Source organism: Schistocerca nitens, chromosome 4, assembly GCF_023898315.1.
Source record: "Schistocerca nitens isolate TAMUIC-IGC-003100 chromosome 4, iqSchNite1.1, whole genome shotgun sequence".
Taxonomy (NCBI): domain Eukaryota; kingdom Metazoa; phylum Arthropoda; class Insecta; order Orthoptera; family Acrididae; genus Schistocerca; species Schistocerca nitens.
The window spans coordinates 792,088,730-792,109,005 of record NC_064617.1 but is presented as its reverse complement, the minus strand read 5'-3'; the positions used below and the strand labels follow the sequence as shown (position 1 = coordinate 792,109,005).

At 41.3% G+C, this 20,276-nt stretch overlaps 1 protein-coding gene across 1 annotated transcript in view; it reads right to left on the bottom strand.

Moving 5' to 3' along the window:
• LOC126253181 (zinc carboxypeptidase-like) overlaps nt 1-16,801 on the bottom strand; it is a 44,903-nt gene extending 28,102 nt beyond the window's left edge. Inside the window, exons 1-3 of the mRNA XM_049954343.1 lie at nt 16,686-16,801; nt 13,707-13,869; nt 9,149-9,285 (exon numbers count right to left, since the gene is read on the bottom strand). Of these exons, the coding sequence (XP_049810300.1) occupies nt 9,149-9,285; nt 13,707-13,862 (293 nt within the window). The 5' untranslated portion in view covers nt 13,863-13,869; nt 16,686-16,801. The remainder of the gene's footprint in view (nt 1-9,148; nt 9,286-13,706; nt 13,870-16,685) is intronic.
• Between the last annotated feature and the right edge of the window lie 3,475 nt (nt 16,802-20,276).

The window sequence follows — 20,276 nt, the reverse complement described above, 5'->3', positions numbered from 1 at the left end:
TAGATGTTCCTCCGGCTTTGATTATGGGTCTCCTTCTGTTCTAAATATATGTCAATGACCTCCCTTTTTATCTGAGGCAAGAACCTAAACTGATACTGTTTGCTGATGATACAAGCATCATTATTAATCCAGTGAAAGAAACTCCAATAGAAAATGATTCAAATAATGACTTTGGAAAAGTTATTCATTGGCTTGCTCTGAACTTTGAAATGATACAGTACATCCAATTTTCTACTGCAAGGAGGACAATCCCTTCAATAAATATATCAACAGAAGTCAGTAGCCAGGGTAGACAATACTAAGTTTTTGGGTGTACTTATAGATGAGAATCCTAATTGCAAAATTCATATTTTGGACCTCCTAAAGCGACCATGTTCAGAAAATTTTGCAATCAGAATAATTGCTAATTTTGAGGATTCATAAATTAGCAAGCTAAAATACACTACAACATCAAAAGTATCCGAACACCCCCAAAAACATACTTTTTCATATTAGGTGCATTGTGCTGCCACCTACTGTCAGGTACTCCACACCAGCGACCTTAGTAGTCATTAGACATTGTCAGAGAGCAGAATGGGGCGCTCCACAGAACTCACGGACTTCGAACGTGGTCAGGTGATTGGTTGTCACTTGTTTCATACGTCTGTACGTGAGATTTCTAAACTCCTGAACATCCCTCGGTCCACTGTTTCCGATATGATAGTAAAGTGGAAACGTGAGGGGACATGTACTTATAGATGAGAATCCTAATTGCAAAATTCATATTTTGGACCTCCTAAAGCGACCATGTTCAGAAAATTTTGCAATCAGAATAATTGCTAATTTTGAGGATTCATAAATTAGCAAGCTAAAATACACTACAACATCAAAAGTATCCGAACACCCCCAAAAACATACTTTTTCATATTAGGTGCATTGTGCTGCCACCTACTGTCAGGTACTCCACACCAGCGACCTTAGTAGTCATTAGACATTGTCAGAGAGCAGAATGGGGCGCTCCACAGAACTCACGGACTTCGAACGTGGTCAGGTGATTGGTTGTCACTTGTTTCATACGTCTGTACGTGAGATTTCCAAACTCCTGAACATCCCTCGGTCCACTGTTTCCGATATGATAGTAAAGTGGAAACGTGAGGGGACATGTACAGCACAAAAGCGTACAGGTCGACCTCGTCTGTTGAACGATTGAACAGTGGAAAAACGTTGTGTAGAGTGACGAATCACGGTACACTATGTAGTGATCCGAGGGCACGGTGTGGGTATGGTGAATGCCCGGTGAACGTCATCTGCCAACGCGTGCAGTGCCAACAGTAAAATTTGGAGGCGGTGGCGTTATGGTGTGGTCGTGTTTTTTGTGGAGGGGGCTTGCACCCCTTGTTGTTTTGAATGGCACTATCACAGCACAGGCCTACATTGACGTTACGTTCTTGCTTCCCGCTGCTGAAGAGCAATTCGGGAATGGTGATTGCATATTTCAACACGATCGAGAACCTGTTCATAATGCACATTTCGAAAGCTTCTATTCTCTTCTTGTCCAAACTATTTATCGTCCATGTTTCACTTCCATACATGGCTACACTCCAAACAAATACTTTCAGAAACGACTTCCTGACACTTAAATCTATACCCGACGTTAACAAATTTCTCTTCTTCAGAAACGCTTTCCCTGCCATTGCCAGTCTACATTTTATATCCTCTCTACTTCGACCATCATCAGCTTCTTTGCTCCCCAAATAGCAAAACTCATTTACTACTTTAAGTGTCTCATTTCCTAATCTAATTCCCTCACGATCATCCGACTTAATTCGACTACATTCCATTATCCTCGTTTTGCTTTTGTTGATGTTCATCTTATATCCTCCTTTCAAGACACTGTCCATTCCGTTCAACAGCTCTTCCAAGTCCTTTGCTGTCTCTGACAGAATTACAATATCATCGCGAACCTCAACGTTTTTATTTCTTCTCCATGGGCTTTAATATCTACTCCGAATTTTTCTTTTGTTTCCTTTACTCCTTGCTCAATATACAGATTGAATAACATCGGGGACAGGCTACAACCCTATCTCACTCCCTTCCCAATCGCTGCTTCCCTTTGATGCCCCTCGACTCTTATAACTGCCATCTGGTTTCTGTAAAAATTGTAAATAGCTTTTCGCTCCCTGTATCTGACCCCTGTACCTTCAGAATCTGAAAGAGAGTATTCCAGTCAACATTGTCAAAAGTTTTCTCTAAGTCTACAAATGCCAGAAATGAAGGTTTGTGTTTCCTTAATCTAGCATATAAGATAATATGTAGGGTCAGTATTGCTTCACGTGTTCCAACATTTCTGCGGAATCCAAACTGATCTTCGCCGAGGTCGGCTTCTACCAGTTTTTCCATTCGTCTGTAAAGAACTCGCGTTAGTATTTTGCAGCTGTGACTTATTAAACTGATAGTTCGGTAATTTTCACATCTGTCAACACCTGCTTCCTTTGGGATTGGAATTATTATATTCTTCTTGAAGTCTGAGGGTATTTCGCCTGTCTCATACATCTTGCTCACCAGATGGTAGAGTTTTGTCAGGACTGGCTCTCCCAAGACAGTCAGTAGTTCTAATGGAATGTTGTCTACTCCCGGGGCCTTGTTTCGACTCAGGTCTTTCAGTGCTCTGTCAAACTCTTCACGCAGTACCGTATCTCCCATTTCATCTTCATCTACATCCTCTTCCATTTCCATAATATTGACCTCAAGTACATCGCTCTTGTATAGAACCTCTATATACTCCTTCCACCTTTCTGCTTTCCCTTCTTTGCTTAGAACTGGGTTTCCATCTGAGCTCTTGATATTCATACAAGTGGCTCTCTTTTCTGCAAAAGTCTCTTTAATTTTCCTGTAGGCAGTATCTATCTTACCCCTCGTGAGATAAGCCTCTACATCCTTACATTTGTCCTCTAGGCATCCCTGCTTAGCCGTTTTACACTTCCTGTCGATCTCATTTTTGAGACGTTTGTATTCCTTTTTGCGTGCTTCATTTACTGCGTTTTTATATTTTCTCCTTTCATCAATTAAATTCAATATTTCTTCTGTTACCCAAGGATTTCTACTAGCCTTCGTCTTTTTACCTACTTGATACTCTGCTGCCTTCACTACTTCATCCCTCAGAGCTACCCATTCTTCTTCTACTGTATTTCTTTCCCCCATTCCTGTCAATTGTTCCATTATGCTCTCCCTGAAACTCTGTACAACCTCTGGTTTAGTCAGTTTATCAAGGTCCTATCTCCTCAAATTCCCACCTTTTTGCAGTTTCTTCACTTTTAATCTACAGTTCATAACCAATAGATTGTGGTCAGAGTCCACATCTGCCCCTGGAAATGTCCTACAATTTAAAACCTGGTTCCTAAATCTCTGTCTTACCATTATATAATATATCTGATACCTTCTAGTATCTCCAGGATTCTTCCATGCAGAAAACCTTCTTTTATGATTCTTGAACCAAGTGTTAGCTATGATTAAGTTATGCTCTGTGCAAAATTCTACCAGACGGCTTCCTCTTTCATTTCTCTCCCCCAATCCGCATTCACCCACTACGTTTCCTTCTCTCCCTTTTCCTACTCTCGAATTCCAGTCACCCATGACTATTAAATTTTCGTCTCCCCTCACTACCTGAATAATTTCTTTTGTATCATCATACATTTCATTAATTTCTTCCTCATCTGCAGAGCTAGTGGGCATATAAACTTGTACTACTGTAGTAGGCATGGGCTTCGTGTCTATCTTGGCCACAATTAATGCGTTCACAATGCTGTTGGTAGTAGCTTACTCGCACTCCTATTTTTTTATTCATTATTAAACCTACTCCTGCATTACCCCTATTTGATTTTTTATTTATAACCCTGTATTCACCTGACCAAAAGTCTTGTTCCTCCTGCCACCGAACGTCACTAATTCCCACTATATCTAACTTCAACCTATCCATTTCCCTTTTTAAATTTTCTAACCTACCTGCCCGATTAAGGGATCTGACATTCCTTGCTCCGATCCGTACAACGCCAGTGTTTTTTCTCCTGATAACGACGTCCTCTTGAGTAGTCCCCGCCCGGAGATCCGAATGGGGGACTATTTTACCTCCGGAATATTTTACCCAAGACGACGCCATCATCATTTAACCATACAGTAGAGCTGCATGCCCTCGGGAAAAATTACGGCTGCAGTTTCCCCTTGTTTTCAGCCGTTCGCAGTACCAGCACAGCAAGGCCGTTTTGGTTAGTGTTGCAAGGCCAGATCAGTCAATCATCCAGACTGTTGCCCCTGCAACTACTGAAAAGGCTGCTGCCCCTCTTCAGGAACCATACGTTTGTCTGGCCTCTCAACAGATGTCCCTCCGTTGTGGTTGCACTTACACGGTACGGCCATCTGTATCGCTGAGGCACTCAAGCCTCCTCACCAGCGACATGGTCCATGGTTCATGGTGGTAGGCCCTCTCTGATGTCATACAGAATGATATTTTGGAGTAACTGAACACTTAGGCAAAAAGTATTCACTGCTCAAAAGAAAGTGGTTAGAGCAATGTGTGGAGCCCATAGCCACACATCTTGTAGTTATCTGTTTAAGAGATACCTCACAGTACATTTACTCAGCAATAAAATTTCTTCTCAGCAACATGGACTAGTTTAAAAACAACAGTGGCAGTCATGTTTATAATATCAGCAGAAAGGAAGACTTGCACTATCTTGTACTTAACCTATGTTTGGCACAGAAAGGGGTAAAATATGCTGCCGTAAAACTTTTCGATAAATTACCAGATGAAATAGAATGTCTGACAGACAGCAGTAATAGTTTTAAAAATAAATTGAAATCATATCTCCTTGCCAACTCCTTATATACCATGGATGAATTCTTGAATAGGAATAAATAAATCTGTAAGTACAATATAAGCATTTTGTGCGATTTAAGGGGGTAGGTAATAAAAATTTTAGCTTCTTAAAAAAAAAGAAAACTTTATTCACGTGTACAATTCTTATGCACTTGACACGCCCCACAACATAACGGTTACCGTGAGATTGATCAATGGAACTCATAACTAACTAACTTTCCAGCGACTCCCGGTACGTCATACTCGTGAAGGAGATGAGTTTCGCAGTCAATTCTTGGCAGTAGATGAGTGGTAGCTGGGCCATTGCGAAAGGATAATTGGCTGAGAGGTAACATTCATCCTCTCCACTTATGAAAATCTACAAAACGCAGCAGTCAACTGAGACAGTCTTCCTGACAATGTTTTGCGTAGTCGAATATCCTCCATAGGGTCAATTTTTGAAGGGAGGGAGAGAGAGAAAGATAAAGATGAATAGGACCTATTGGAAGATGCGTAATTGAGAGTAGAAAAAATGAAAGAGCAATTTGAGAATGAAGGAGGCTCTTTTCACTGGCGGAATAGCTATTTTCCATCATCCCTGCTACTGTCAGACACTGCTGCCTTGTTTCCGCATGTTTCTTGTTCACTTTGTCCGACACGCGAGAACGAACTTCGGCAAATGATGGTCGTCCACTTGAAAGGATTTTTGATGTCATACTACGATTGAAAATATCATTTGTACTTCTTTTCTACAGTGGACATTGAGAGCTCTTCTAATAGTTTTCCAAGTTCTTGAATAGTTGCCTAGTTTGTTTTGCGGATTCCAGCTGCAGTTACATGTGTCGCAGCGTCTGAGGATATGAAATGTGCTATTTTTTTCCAGTGCACCATTATCTAACCATACTGTGGAGTTTATTATACGTTTCCCTTAGAGTACCATAATTTCAGCTTTAGTTATTGATACCTCACAATTACCGCTTACTGTTGGATTAATGATCACTTGACCCGATAGCTGTAGAACGATTGCAGAGGCCGTTAATATAGTCTTTTCATCAACATCGAACTACACCAGCTATAAAAACGTACAAGACGCAGTAGTCGACTGATGGCTGACAATGTTTTTTGATGCTGGGGATCCTATGTAGGAGCACTTTTTTGTTTGTGTGTGTGGAAGGGGGGAAGGGGGGGGGAGGGGGAAGGACAGAACGAGAGAGATATAGAGAGGCAAAAGTTCTGTCCTGTATTTAATGGCTTATATGGTCTTCACAAACTGAACTCGCAAACCCGCTCCGCTTAAAAGGCAGATGTATGACTCGGAGCCAGTTCGGAGAAAACCAGAGCATGGATACTACTAACTGTAAGTGTACCCTTAGCTATTTATCATCCAATGTGCAAATCATATTGCTGTTCTCTCCGATTTCCATACAGCTGAATATACGAGGTGCCTTCGGATTCTCAAAGTTTCGAGTAGGGCTGCATCTTCAGTGCGTGACGTTTTTTGCCGTGTTACTAGCCAATGTCAATTCCATTAAAAAAAAGAGCATTTCTAAAGTATCCGCATTTATTGTCAATAGTAAGTACATATTACAAAGTGTAAGTGTTAGAATAATTTGCGATTAATAAAAACAGGTTTTAGTATTATAGTGTAAGGAAATGTTCTTCTTTTCCTCTAACCATCTCCCACCCATTAAATTAATACCAGATGCTGCGTAAGCTCTTGAGCGACGTCAGACGGCACCAGTCTCTAGTGTCCTATTACATAATTGAAACAGCAACATTACACTCGTAATTCACTGTATCACAAAGTAACACTAGGAGTGCTATAAGCCAGGAACTATTTATTTAACACGAAGTATATTCGTCTCAAGACACAAATTGAACTACAAAACTGTTCCATGACGGAAGGTCTGAATTTCAACGTTTGTGAGAGGTTAAACTTAGAGGGAAGAGTGCCGAACTAGGAAACTTGCTGTGGTGGATGAGCTTTTTGAGTTACCTCATCCCAGCACGTATCTCCATCTGAAGGTGACCTTCCATTTAGACATAAAATCAGGTGAGAACTTTCTGTCGTTGCTGCAACAGTGATGCTGCTTTCAGAAGGATAACTGTCGTAGATTTTAAAAGCAGCTTCGCATAGTTATCGTTGAAGTTTTGAATATGGGCCGCGAAGCCCATATCATATTATGACTTCAGAATTCAATACCGAAATGAGAAAACTAATTTTATCAAATAAACATACTGAATGAGCAGTACGAGTGAGATTTTTCAAGCTGATATAGGTCAAAAACATTATGTGAAGTCAAACAAACGAATCATTTTCCAAAGCTTCCAGTCACTGCGTGCCGTCATCCTAGCGACAGTCAACTTCACCCTAGATATAAGTTGGACCAGCAGCGATAGTGCTTCAGCGCTCTGAAGCTCAGCGTAAGCAGTGCTAACAGGCAGGAAGACCGGGAAACAATGAGGATGATGGAGAAAACCTTATTATGTGCTTTGCAGCTCCCAGATATTATACTAATTGGGGTTCGATTTCTCTCTGTTCTGATTACTGCAATGTGAAACTGAGAGAATTATACACAGATAAAACATGCTGTCTAAATTGAACACCCTGACTGTCTTTTAACGGAATTTTGATTTATACACTCCTGGAAATGGAAAAAAGAACACATTGACACCGGTGTGTCAGACCCACCATACTTGCTCCGGACACTGCGAGAGGGCTGTACAAGCAATGATCACACGCACGGCACAGCGGACACACCAGGAACCGCGGTGTTGGCCGTCGAATGGCGCTAACTGCGCAGCATTTGTGCAGCGCCGCCGTCAGTGTCAGCCAGTTTGCCGTGGCATACGGAGCTCCATCGCAGTCTTTAACACTGGTAGCATGCCGCGACAGCGTGGACGTGAACCGTATGTGCAGTTGACGGACTTTGAGCGAGGGCGTATAGTGGGCATGCGGGAGGCCGGGTGGACGTACCGCCGAATTGCTCAACACGTGGGGCGTGAGGTCTCCACAGTACATCGATGTTGTCGCCAGTGGTCGGCGGAAGGTGCACGTGCCCGTCGACCTGGGACCGGACCGCAGCGACGCACGGATGCACGCCAAGACCGTAGGATCCTACGCAGTGCCGTAGGGGACCGCACCGCCACTTCCCAGCAAATTAGGGACACTGTTGCTCCTGGGGTATCGGCGAGGACCATTCGCAACCGTCTCCATGAAGCTGGGCTACGGTCCCGCACACCGTTAGGCCGTCTTCGCTCACGCCCCAACATCGTGCAGCCCGCCTCCAGTGGTGTCGCGACAGGCGTGAATGGAGGGACGAATGGAGACGTGTCGTCTTCAGCGATGAGAGTCGCTTCTGCCTTGGTGCCAATGATGGTCGTATGCGTGTTTGGCGCCGTGCAGGTGAGCGCCACAATCAGGACTGCATACGACCGAGGCACACAGGGCCAACACCCGGCATCATGGTGTGGGGAGCGATCTCCTACACTGGCCGTACACCACTGGTGATCGTCGAGGGGACACTGAATAGTGCACGGTACATCCAAACCGTCATCGAACCCATCGTTCTACCATTCCTAGACCGGCAAGGGAACTTGCTGTTCCAACAGGACAATGCACGTCCGCATGTATCCCGTGCCACCCAACGTGCTCTAGAAGGTGTAAGTCAACTACCCTGGCCAGCAAGATCTCCGGATCTGTCCCCCATTGAGCATGTTTGGGACTGGATGAAGCGTCGTCTCACGCGGTCTGCACGTCCAGCACGAACGCTGGTCCAACTGAGGCGCCAGGTGGAAATGGCATGGCAAGCCGTTCCACAGGACTACATCCAGCATCTCTACGATCGTCTCCATGGGAGAATAGCAGCCTGCATTGCTGCGAAAGGTGGATATACACTGTACTAGTGCCGACATTGTGCATGCTCTGTTGCCTGTGTCTATGTGCCTGTGGTTCTGTCAGTGTGATCATGTGATGTATCTGACCCCAGGAATGTGTCAATAAAGTTTCCCCTTCCTGGGACAATGAATTCACGGTGTTCTTATTTCAATTTCCAGGAGTGTATTTTACTGCTTCGGGCCACATAAATAATTTAAGTACCGGATCGAATTATCAGCAAGTCGTGTTCGAATGATTTGAATACGTTTTAGAGTAACGTTAAGGAGACATCAAATGATGCATTCATATCGTCTGATAATGATTGCTAACAAGACTAAAGCGGTATGCATATATTAAGCTTTCGAAACACTTTGTGAAGTTTGAGAGCAAACGAAAATTCAAAAATGTGTAACTCAGTATCATTGGTGATGGGCACTTACTTTTGCACGTCTTCTACGTAGACAGAGGACTTCATACCCTTCTTTTCGAGCGCTTCCAGGAAGTTGTTCTGCATTTCCGGCGATACCATGATGTCTGCCGTCCTGTTGACGGCTCTGGCATCCTTCCAGAAAAGGATCTGTTTTGGAACAAAAATCACCAATTGTGTAACTCATTTTGTAAAAACTATATATATCACCATGGCTTTTACCATAAAATTTACTGTCGTTTATATTGTGGAAGACAGCTTGTTGGCAGCTGCCACACGTCTACACTTGGCGAAGACCGAACATTCTGGAAGTAGAAGAAAAAGATGGCGGAACAGCAGCAGGCTTTCAGTGTTAGAGGATAGGCTGCTAGAGCACGGTCAAAAATCATGAAATTTTTCGTCAGTCTTTGCTTTGCGACGTACATTCAATTCTATTAAAAATGTTTTATAAACTAAAGCAGACGAACCCTATCGCAAAATTTAAGGGAACGCTTGGACACAAAGAAATTTCGTGTTACCTCTAGCAATATTGTGTTCTACAAGCTGTGAAATTATCTTCAGTAGCTGGTTATTCACTGTTTGACTGTTGCTAAGGGACAGAGACATTATTGGACAGAAATAACCATAGGCAATGATGGATTACATGAAACACAGCACATACGTAATAGACGTAGAGCGGTATATTTATAACGAAAAACGGTACAGATATAACCACATGGCAAAGCAGGCTAACAGACATAAGATACGTTCATGTTCTCCACAGGTCAGACTCTTAACATAAAGGTCGATAACGGACTCTGAATGAGGAGCATGCCCTCCTCGGGGACTAACGCACATTTCGCACCTGTTACTCATGTTGGCTAACAAGCTCTTGAGGAGTCCCTGAGGGTTATATTTCCACTCCTCTGTCATGGCGGTTTTCGGTACTTGCGCAGTTCTTGGAGGGGATGGCTTCTAAGAGCATCTCAGGCACGCACTGTAGGGTTTAAGTCCACGGAGTACGCAGGCCATTCCGTACATTCAATATTTTCACTTTCCAGTGTGTCCGATACCTCAGCTGCCCAGAGTAAGAGGGCATTGTCGTCCATAAACGGAAAATTGGGACCTACCACATCCCTAAACAGACGGATACGATCCTCAATAATCTCCCTGCAATACCGCTGGCTGTAACGGTACCTAGCGCAAATATATGCTGCGGCGTTGGACCATTGTACATAATGCCTGCCCACAACATAACGCCTAGGCCATACCGATGACGTTCATGAACATTCTGCGGTGCGTAACGTGTTCTTATTTCTCTCTCGCCATACTAACTGGTGGGGACGAACACATGCCTCAGTGAAGCGGGATTCGTCGGAGAACATCACTCCGGACCACTGTAGCTGACGCCAATCAATACGCTCCATACACCAAAAAACTCTTTCTAGACAACGGTGTGGTTGAAGTGAGATGCATTTAACAGGCTTCCGAGAATACTAATCAGTCTAATTTAATCGCCGCGAAATGGTTCTGGTAGAGACGCATGTACCGGTAATGTTTGCAAGGTTTGCAGAGACCCGCCTAGGAGCGAGACGTCTGTTCCTTGACGGCACTAGGGCTACGTATCGATCCTTTTGCATCATGGTGGTTCGTCGACGACAGCCAGCGTGTTTTAGACTAGAATTTCCACCTTCAACGGCCATTTTAATCGCGAGATGACACTTTTGGACACTCCAATTATTTTGGCCACGGTAGCGACGATTTGACCGACCTCGAACCGTGAAACTGCCCGTCCACGTGGTAAGTATTTAAATGATTTCTTGCAAATATGTTGCCGCACCACATGGAATGTCGCACTAACCAGTTCGGCAATAACATCCGTCAAACTATGTAATGCATAACTCTCGAATCCGTAGAGAGCGGTCGTGCACAGGCTTCGCTGCAGTTAACAAGTCCAGCTCTCTACATTTTATTTTCCTATCATTGGCCGGGTGTTCCGTAGCAATTGCCGGTTGTTCTGTAGCAACTGTCAGTTGTTCCTTAGCAAGTCTCGGTTGTGCCTTAGCAGCTGTTTAGCAGTGTAGCCGTTTAGTTAAGTAAATCTTAGGTTTTGAGCACGTTTCCTGGCTACCAGAGACATAGCTCAGCGTTGAGCAGCTTCCTTTGTTTTTTCGGATGTTTACAGATCTCTTAAAATGTTTATGTGTTTATTCAAAATGTTTACCTCTATTTAAGTTTTCCGAAATAACTGTAATGAAAAAAGTAACATGCATAAGCTTAACAATCTTGAGAAGAAGGACAGAACTTGGTTATACCGACAGATGACAGGAAAAGGCGAAAAATTTAGTTTTATAAAAAAGAAAGGAAAGATGTGTTCTGTTGTGTGCTAGTTGGCTAATTGCGACTGTCTCTTGTGTTTGAGGCACACGTTCTGAGCTACATATCTGTAAACTGTTCGGGTGCATCCAGAGATAATTTAATTACCACAGTATCACACTAAGAGGTTTTAGTGAAGGCTAGATTCGATGTGCGCACTGTAAGTCCATAGTCTGTCAACTACAGCTGCAGTTACTGGCATCATTGAGGCACCAGCTCTAGCGGCTGATCAGCGTATGCATTGCTGAAGCTGCGGCTAATGCAAACCCGCTCACTAGAATAGTCTTCGTTGCAGCTGCAGATATTGACACGTTGCTCACTCATTGTCATTGCCAAACAGCAGCCTCCAAGCGAGTGTTTCACCTCAGCCTGGTAGTAAAGTGAGCGTTCCTTCTGAATTACCTGACAAATAATGCTGTTAGTAGAAATATACTTGATGTTTCAATGTCTCCGCACCAAACGTCTAGGAATGATAGATTGCATCCTAGGGAACAACTTCTGTTAGAGGCAAAATGTTCGCTGATGCTTCCTCGCGATGCTAGCCATCTTTTATTATTGATTATGCCCCTGAGACACGGCACTTTGCGGAGTGCTTATGATATGTGTATTGCCTATAATACAGTCATCTATTCCACATTAAACTGGGTAGGCCGTATTTCTAAAATATCTTTCACCCCTTAAAGACACTAATTCTTAAGATTTTCTTGTTGAAAATCATCTTAATCACTTTATCAATTTACGGAGGTAGATGCAGCACACCCCACTAGTAGACCCTCGAAGTTGAATGAAATCGCCGGCCTCTGTGGCCGAGCGGTTCTAGGCGCTTCAGTCCGGAACTGAGCTGCTGCTACAGTCGCAGGTTGGAATCCTGTCTCGGGCATGGATGTGTGTGATATCCTTAGGTTGGTCAGGTTTAAATAGTTCTAAGTTCTAGGGAACAGAGGACCTCAGATGTAAAGTCCCATAGTGCTCAAAGACATTTGAACCATTTTCAATGAAATCTCGTTGTCCCAAACACGGTGAATTATATGAAAAGACTACTGGCATCGCTGAAAACCGTAAGCGAACGTTATATCGCTAACACTTCTTGTTCCCCATCACGTGATCTATCAACCCTGAAAATTTGATGACTTTGTATCTCCCTCTATACACTCAGTGATTCATTAATACTGTTGCGTTCTTGTTGCTACCAGGAATGCCACATACTCCAAAATTTTAGATATCAAGAAAAAGTTGTAGTCAAAGTGACGCCATTTTTAAAAACAAGCGGAGCCCTGCAATTACATAACACTTCAAAGTAAATTTTATGTGCACTGTTTTACTGTATGAACTGAGATAATTGTAACTGCTAAAATATTTAGTGGGAACTCAGTTCTTTCATTTAAATCCTATAAAATCTTGTAACTGACAACATGTAATGTGTAATTATATATCACTATCTACATATACTCAGTGTTAAAATCCTTTTTTTTTTAATTCACATGTCTTAAATTCTTGAAGTGTAAGCACAACATTTACGTTGTATTTTACATCTGTCTTATTTCAGGCCACTTTGGCGACATGTGTGTCATGAAGATATAATTAGGAAAGTACGAACACCAAGCCTTGGAATGAATAAAATTTCGGAGCTAGAAGGGAATCGAACCCAGGACCCTGCAATTGAGGGTCAGTGACTGACCACTAGAAGTGGTGCTACGGATTTCTTAAACTATACAGTCCTAAAAGATGACCCTTGTCCTAAACCACACCCACTCTGTAGCAGTCCAACTCGTTCTTCAGCTTGATGTCCAGTGTTTCATTTAAAAGATTGCAGGCAGCTATAGAACCAGTTTCTTCAAAAGGGTCATGTTTCTCTACTATACATCGGAGTGAATTAGCAATATCGGAAGGACTTCAGGTGGAAGTAATGTAAACAGAACTGCCAGTTATGCATTTACTGTCAGTGAATTAACATAATACAGCTGGCAGCACTACTTGAAAGATCCTATTACCTTACAGTCGCATTCATTGACCGTCAATAACGAACAGAAGTGTTATTTCTAAGATATGGCTGTATTCTATGAATGATTCGAAAAACAACGAATGGCTAGGGCTGTGCACTACCATAAGCAGTAACAGCATGATAGGCTGATTTCAATAATCTAGTAAATAAGTAAGAGAACTGCGAGAACTGTCAAAGTATCTACTTGAAACTGACATCAGCAGAGGGTACTTACGTCATTGTGGTACTTGCTGGCGAGCGCGTTGAGGAACTGCACGTGGTGCTTGTTTTTCGGCGTCACGCGGTACACACGGTGGCCGTCGAATCGCTGGGGTTCCCCAGCTGCCAGCGACAGGGCCGCCAACGCCAACAACGCAACTCTCCACAGCATCCTGAAACTGGAACCAGTGTCCGTTGCTACACTGCGGCAATCTTTATGAGTTGTACGAGTGTGTTGCACTAAGGAACTCGGAACTCGCTGGAAGGACAGTATTCTTCACGATGGCAATTCCACCTGTCACACAACACGTTCAGCAAATTGATCATTTGACAGAGAAAGACATCGAATTAATTCCTCATTCTCCTTATTTGCTCTATTAATTGTCTAACTATTCTTTTAATCATCTTTTTGGGGTACCAGCACCAAATTGGATTAAATATTTCCAGAACCTATTTCAATACAATCAAAAAGGTAACTTAAAAGTTTAATTGGAGAAGATTTTGAAGCCCAGTAGACGATTTCAGTCTAACAGATGTTTTCCGCACTTTGTTTTTGTAAAAATTTTAAAGGGGACTCGTATCGAGAAATTGAGATCCGTGAAATTTTTCTGATTTTCTCTCTGTGTCATAATGCACAGTGCTAACAAATGTTTCGACTACCGTTGCTGGCTGCTTTCATCAAAATGTCCATTTGTCATGCGTAATAATAATTGTGATTTGGCCACATCTAACAATCATCAGGCAGCAATATAAAGTCTCCCTGCATATAGGGGAACAAATGTGGATATGATATTCGTTCTAATAGGAAACTAAGTAGTAATTAAATGTTTGGATGTTCCAAGATGAACCCAAATCAACAACATAGGTTCGTTCGTTAAAATATACGAAATACAATTTTTCAAGATCTTGAAAAAATTTTTTTGCTATGCAGTCAACTAGTTCTGGAATCCAAACCTTACATTACCAAAAATAACGTGCAATATCTGGTTCAAAATGTGCAGTACATTCATACATCCAAAAGCGTGCTCCTTTTGTAAGACAGATTCATCAGACAAATTGAGTACAACCGACGACAACATATTATATTTTAACAAAAAGTCTGCTGGTGTATGAATTTCGCTGTGATTCTACTTTTACTATCCTTCCAATGGCCTACAAGAAAAGGACGAAAACTTGAAACTTTATGATTGATATACTAGCAGTTTCAATTTTACAGCTGAATCCAAACCATCTGTAGTGAGAGTGCGTATACTACTCTCGACAAGCAATAAACGTTTATGGCGTTAAAAAGAGTGTCTATTCTGAAAACAATCATTAGTGTTTTATTATATCTTAGTACTCTTTCAGATTAATATTCACTCCGTTTCAGTGTAGAGTTTTGTTTTTAAAGCCATAAATGTTCGTTGCTTGTAGAGAGTGGTATACACATTCCCATTATAACTGGTTTGAATTCAACTGTAAATGGATTACCATCAATACACAGTACCCTAAGAGTGCAAAGACAGAAAATATTAGTGGCCTAATAAACTCACTGGACAAAAAATTAGTCATCCCATTGTGCCCGCACAGATGAATCGTTAAACCTTTGTAGATGGTGCAGCGATCAAATCACGTTCTCACCCGGCCGTGCACTGCTTGTATGTGAACGTAACGCAGCGTCGATCAGCGTGACATTTATGTTTCACGCGGGCATGGCACTTATACATGAGTAAATGTAAGGAGGTAACAGAGTGGCAAAATGTGGCAATCGTGTTTGGCTGCTCCCAAGGACATATGGTGGGTGAAGTTGCTAGATTTGTTGGTGTTTCGTAATGGACTCTTCAGCATTTCTACAAGCAACTGTGCAACACGTATGGCCACGAAACACTGTGGCAGATTTAATTCACGGGTAGTGAATAAGAATCGGTTCCAGACTCGACGAGAATTACTGTATGCATCGAATGAAGGTCCATCCCCACCTTTTAGTGGGAGAACATTGCGACGGAAACTGCAGGCAATGAACATCTTAAGTCGGTCACCTCTCAAGAGGCCAATTACTCACACGGCCACTTAAAGACAACAGCAAAGTTCATCGGGATGAAAGAATACATGACTGGTATTATGAACACTCCCTCCTCTGTTACATCTCTATTGGCGTGCAAAATCACCAGACTTTCCATGGAAGATCTGTGAGACACTTTGGAACAGCGGGCTAAACGCCGGCATCAGCATCCCCGCAATTTGGAGGAACTGCGCGATCTAAATATCCTCAGTGAGTGCCTCAACCCGGATGTGACGTAGCCCCACGAACTTGTAGTCTCACTTTCTAAGCGAATTCGTGTGGTTATCAAGTTCAGGGGCATAATTAAGCGGTATTAAACAAACGTTTTGCTATGATTTCTCTAAGGCTGTTTACATTTTTGTCCGATAGTGACTACGGGTAATACTAATTTCGTGTACATTCTGAGTTAAGTACAAGGATTTTAACCTGATATCATTACCGGTAAGTTTGACGTCTTTCACATATACGAATGAGAAATGCTGTTATGTTCTATAAGCATTGGTGTAAGCTGTTACGTTCTGTAAGCATTGGTGTAAGATAGTTTTCTGACAATTTTGCTTTGTGCATAGCTGCATCTGAAGATGGGGCTGACAGTTTTAAAATCGGCTATGCATTAAAGAAGTTACAAAACCTTCTTGCAGCCCGAGGCTATTTTATTTATAACTTCTGGTCAAGTTTGTATCCAAGCTGTTCCTGCAGTGGTGTTTTTTATGACCAAGCGATCATCAATAGATACAATCACTCTACAAATGGTGCCGGTATAAGATTATTAACAAACATACTAAAGCTTATGTCTTTGGTCAATGCTGTTATAAAAATAAAATTGTTACTGTGACGAATACTGTCACTTTTATCAATAAATTCCGTATTTTAACGTAAAAGTAGAAACTTACTCCTGGAGATCTAGTCACTTTGCACTAACGAGAAGCTATGGAAGATCAAGTTCGTACTTACTGTAGTGTCAGGTCCGTGTGATAGCCAAATCTCGGCGCCGTGGTAGCTTTATAGTGGATGAGGCGTCTTATCAAGACACCTGCGCGGCCAGCAGGCCACAGGGTCACCCGAGCACGTCCTCCTGTTATCTTCAAGTGCCGGTTTATCAGTCTCGAGCGATCACTTCATACACTCATTTTGAAATCAGTTCACAGACTACACACTGCGAGATACGAAGCGAGTGGGTTTATCCCGTAACTTCCCAGCGTGTCCTGGCGGACACAGTTGTTGAATAGTTTTGTTCTTTCTTCATTGTCAGCTTTCAATTGTTTTTAGCTGTGGCAATCATGTATTCTTGTCGGAAAGGGTCTGAAATTTACGTTCATTGTTTTAACTCCTCATTGTTTCCTTGAACAATGTGACTGTGAGAGTCTGTGTTGTAGTAAGTGCTCTGACAACAGCAATGGAGCACATTGATGTGAAGTAAGTAATGTTCTAAGAAGAACTACTTCGTTTTCCCAATTGAAAATGTTTGCTGCAAATCTAAATATGTTTACTGATATTTTGATTTTAGAGAAGCTGTTATCCATCATTCACTTTCTGTTTATGAAGTTAGTATTTCAGACTTGTCCATATGGACATGTTCGGCAGTTGCAGGGTCGAAAACGATTTCGTTTCTTTTTACCTTTTGTTTCGTAACAGAGGCCTGGTTGAATCCTGACAGTCTGGTTTGACTATTGACAACTCAATAGTTTTGAATTGAACCACAAAAGTCAGTAGATCAAATGACTGTAAATTAATTTGTCCTTGTTGACATAAATTGGTTTCTTAGAATAATTTTGTTGATATGTTGCCTTGTTTGTATTAAAATATGCTGAAAAAAGAATATTTATAATTGAATTTCAATGTCACCAAAAAATTTCAAACATGCATCTAAATGCCCATCTTGTTCATATGGACACGCTAGGTTAGAGACACGATAAGACAGAGAAAGATCAAATAATAGCTTGTATGCCCTATTTAGCTGTATAAGAAATCAGTAAATTGAAAATAACGTAAAATAACTAATTCTGAAACATTTGGATAGTTAAGGGTTAATTGTAAGAATGACACTGCCATTACTTTTGGAAATACCCAGAGCTTCTTTCACAGTTATGTAGGTAATGGATTATTTGTGGAGGAGTGAGAGAAAATCAAGAATCGATAAAAAGCCTAATGTAGAGGAAACTGCTAGAATTATAACGGATGAAACGATGATGAATAGCCCAAAACATTATTTTGCATATGTTTGATCAGAGATAAACTGGATATGAAATCGCTACAGACCACGTTATCCTTGGATGGGTAACATGAAGTAAGTAATGGAGAATGTCACTTTACGAGAGTCGGATGCCCTGAATAGAAACGCATGGCATATTATAACGGAAATAATTTGACATACTACCAAAAATTGGATATCTTGTCAATTAATGCTGTTTACAATTGCTGTAATACTTGGGAAGCAGTCTCGATAGAGACAAATTGAATGCTAAAGATAAAACAGTTCTTCAAACGTTTATCACCTTCTTACATAGCCCTTTCCCATTAAAAATTGCAAGCAAACATGCAGTACTAATGTAACCTATTTGAATAACAAATGGCATTAGAATATCATTTAAGAGGAAACTGGATGTCTTATAATATGCAGGACAATATATCCTGATAACAGAATTTCACTACAGAAAGTACTGCAAAAGTGAAGAGAAATGTCATCAGACAGGTTAGAAGAATGCACTACATCAAGAGAATAAGTAGCTCCCAGAACATAACTAAAACTCGCATCATGGCATATTGTGGATAGTAAACAATTCACACTCGCTAATATCAGAATGGAACTGTTAGTGATTCACCTGAGTTGTCTAAAATATTTAATAATGTCCTCTTGTCAATATTCTGCACTTAAAATCAAAATTTTATTGGTACACGTAAATATGAACAACCCTTGACTGCTGATGTTCCGAGACAAGTGCATCACATGCAGCTGCAGAAAACAATCACAAATGAAATTAAATCAGTTATTACACTATTAAATAATAAATTCTCCATGGGTATGGTGAAATTTCAAGTAGAATTATGAAGAACAGTGCACCATACATTTTTTCTGTACTCAATTACCTGTGCAATGTGTCTTCCTGACAGATTGAAATACTCGTTAGTGAAACCACTTAATAAAAATGGTAAGAAAAAGAATGTAGATTAATACCGGCCAATTTCTTTTCCAGTAGTGTTTTCGGGTGTTTTTGGAAAAAGAAATCACATCTCTGTAACCCCGTACATAATTTGCTGTCAGACTCGCAGACTGATTTGAAGAAAGAAGTATCTATAGAAAATACAGTTTATTATTTTGTGTGTGTGTCACCGTCAGGGCTAAACGATACGTCGAGGACATAATTATTTTCTTTTATTTAATAAAAGCATTTGACAGCGAGAACCATGCAGTACTTCCGCATAAGTTGAAGCATTGAGGGATTAGGAGAATAGCTCACTATGGTTCACTTCATTTCTGGAAAGGAGGAAACAGAAAGCTGTCTTCCAGTGCCAACAGGCAACAGGTTTGTTTGTGACTGCGGTCATGTGTACTAGGACGTTGGCAAAGAGTTCTGTTCGGAATCCATTTTCTTTATCTATATCAATGATATGTCGCTAAACACGACAGCTGACTCAAAAATTTCACTCTTTGCAAATGATACGAATGTCATGTGACAAAGGCTGATTGCAATCTAAATTATGTCGCTAACAGGTTAGTCAGAAACATCAGTTCGTAGCATTCAGAAAACAGATTATTAGTGAAATGTAACAAAACGCAATGCATACTGTTTATGACACGGATCTCTCAGAAAAGCGAAATATTATCGTTTGTAGGTGTTGAAACTGTCAGTGAAGTCGACCGTTTTAAATTCTGAGGATTGAGGGTAGATGAAACGTTTCTTGGAAGCACCACCTTCAAGAAGTTGTTCAGAACCTGAATGCCGCTATCTTTACTATAAGAATGATATTCATTGTCTCTCTCACACTGGGAATCGAAGGCTTGTTTCCTTATTTTGCTTGCATTCACGCTGTTATCTCGTATTGTGTTATCTTTTGGGGAACTCCGTGCAGTATCCAAGTATATCCTTACCCTAAAGATGTGCGGTCAGACCATGTGTGTTGTCATTTTGTGAAATTCGTGTAGGCCGTTGTTCAGCTGTCTCGGAATTCCGACTCCATTATCTTTGCACATATACTCCCCAAGGGATTTGTTGTCGACAACGTTCATTTGGTGAAACCAAAATGAACAAACGATATGCAGTTCCAAAATATTTCCTTAGGTTTTGTGGAGAATGGTGAGCACTATTAAGCACATTGCTTTTTCAGTAGGCTTCCAGCAGAATTGAAAAAGTTGAGTGATGAACCCCAAGTATTCAAAACAAATTTGAAAGGTTTTCTTGTGACACACTCCTTCTATTCTGTTAGCAATTCCTCACGGTAGACGAGAACGTTTCTCTGTAATGTATTATTTATTCGTATACTCTCTTACTGGTTTTTTATGTTTTATTAATTATTTCGTTTATAAGTTTTCTAATCATCATCCCT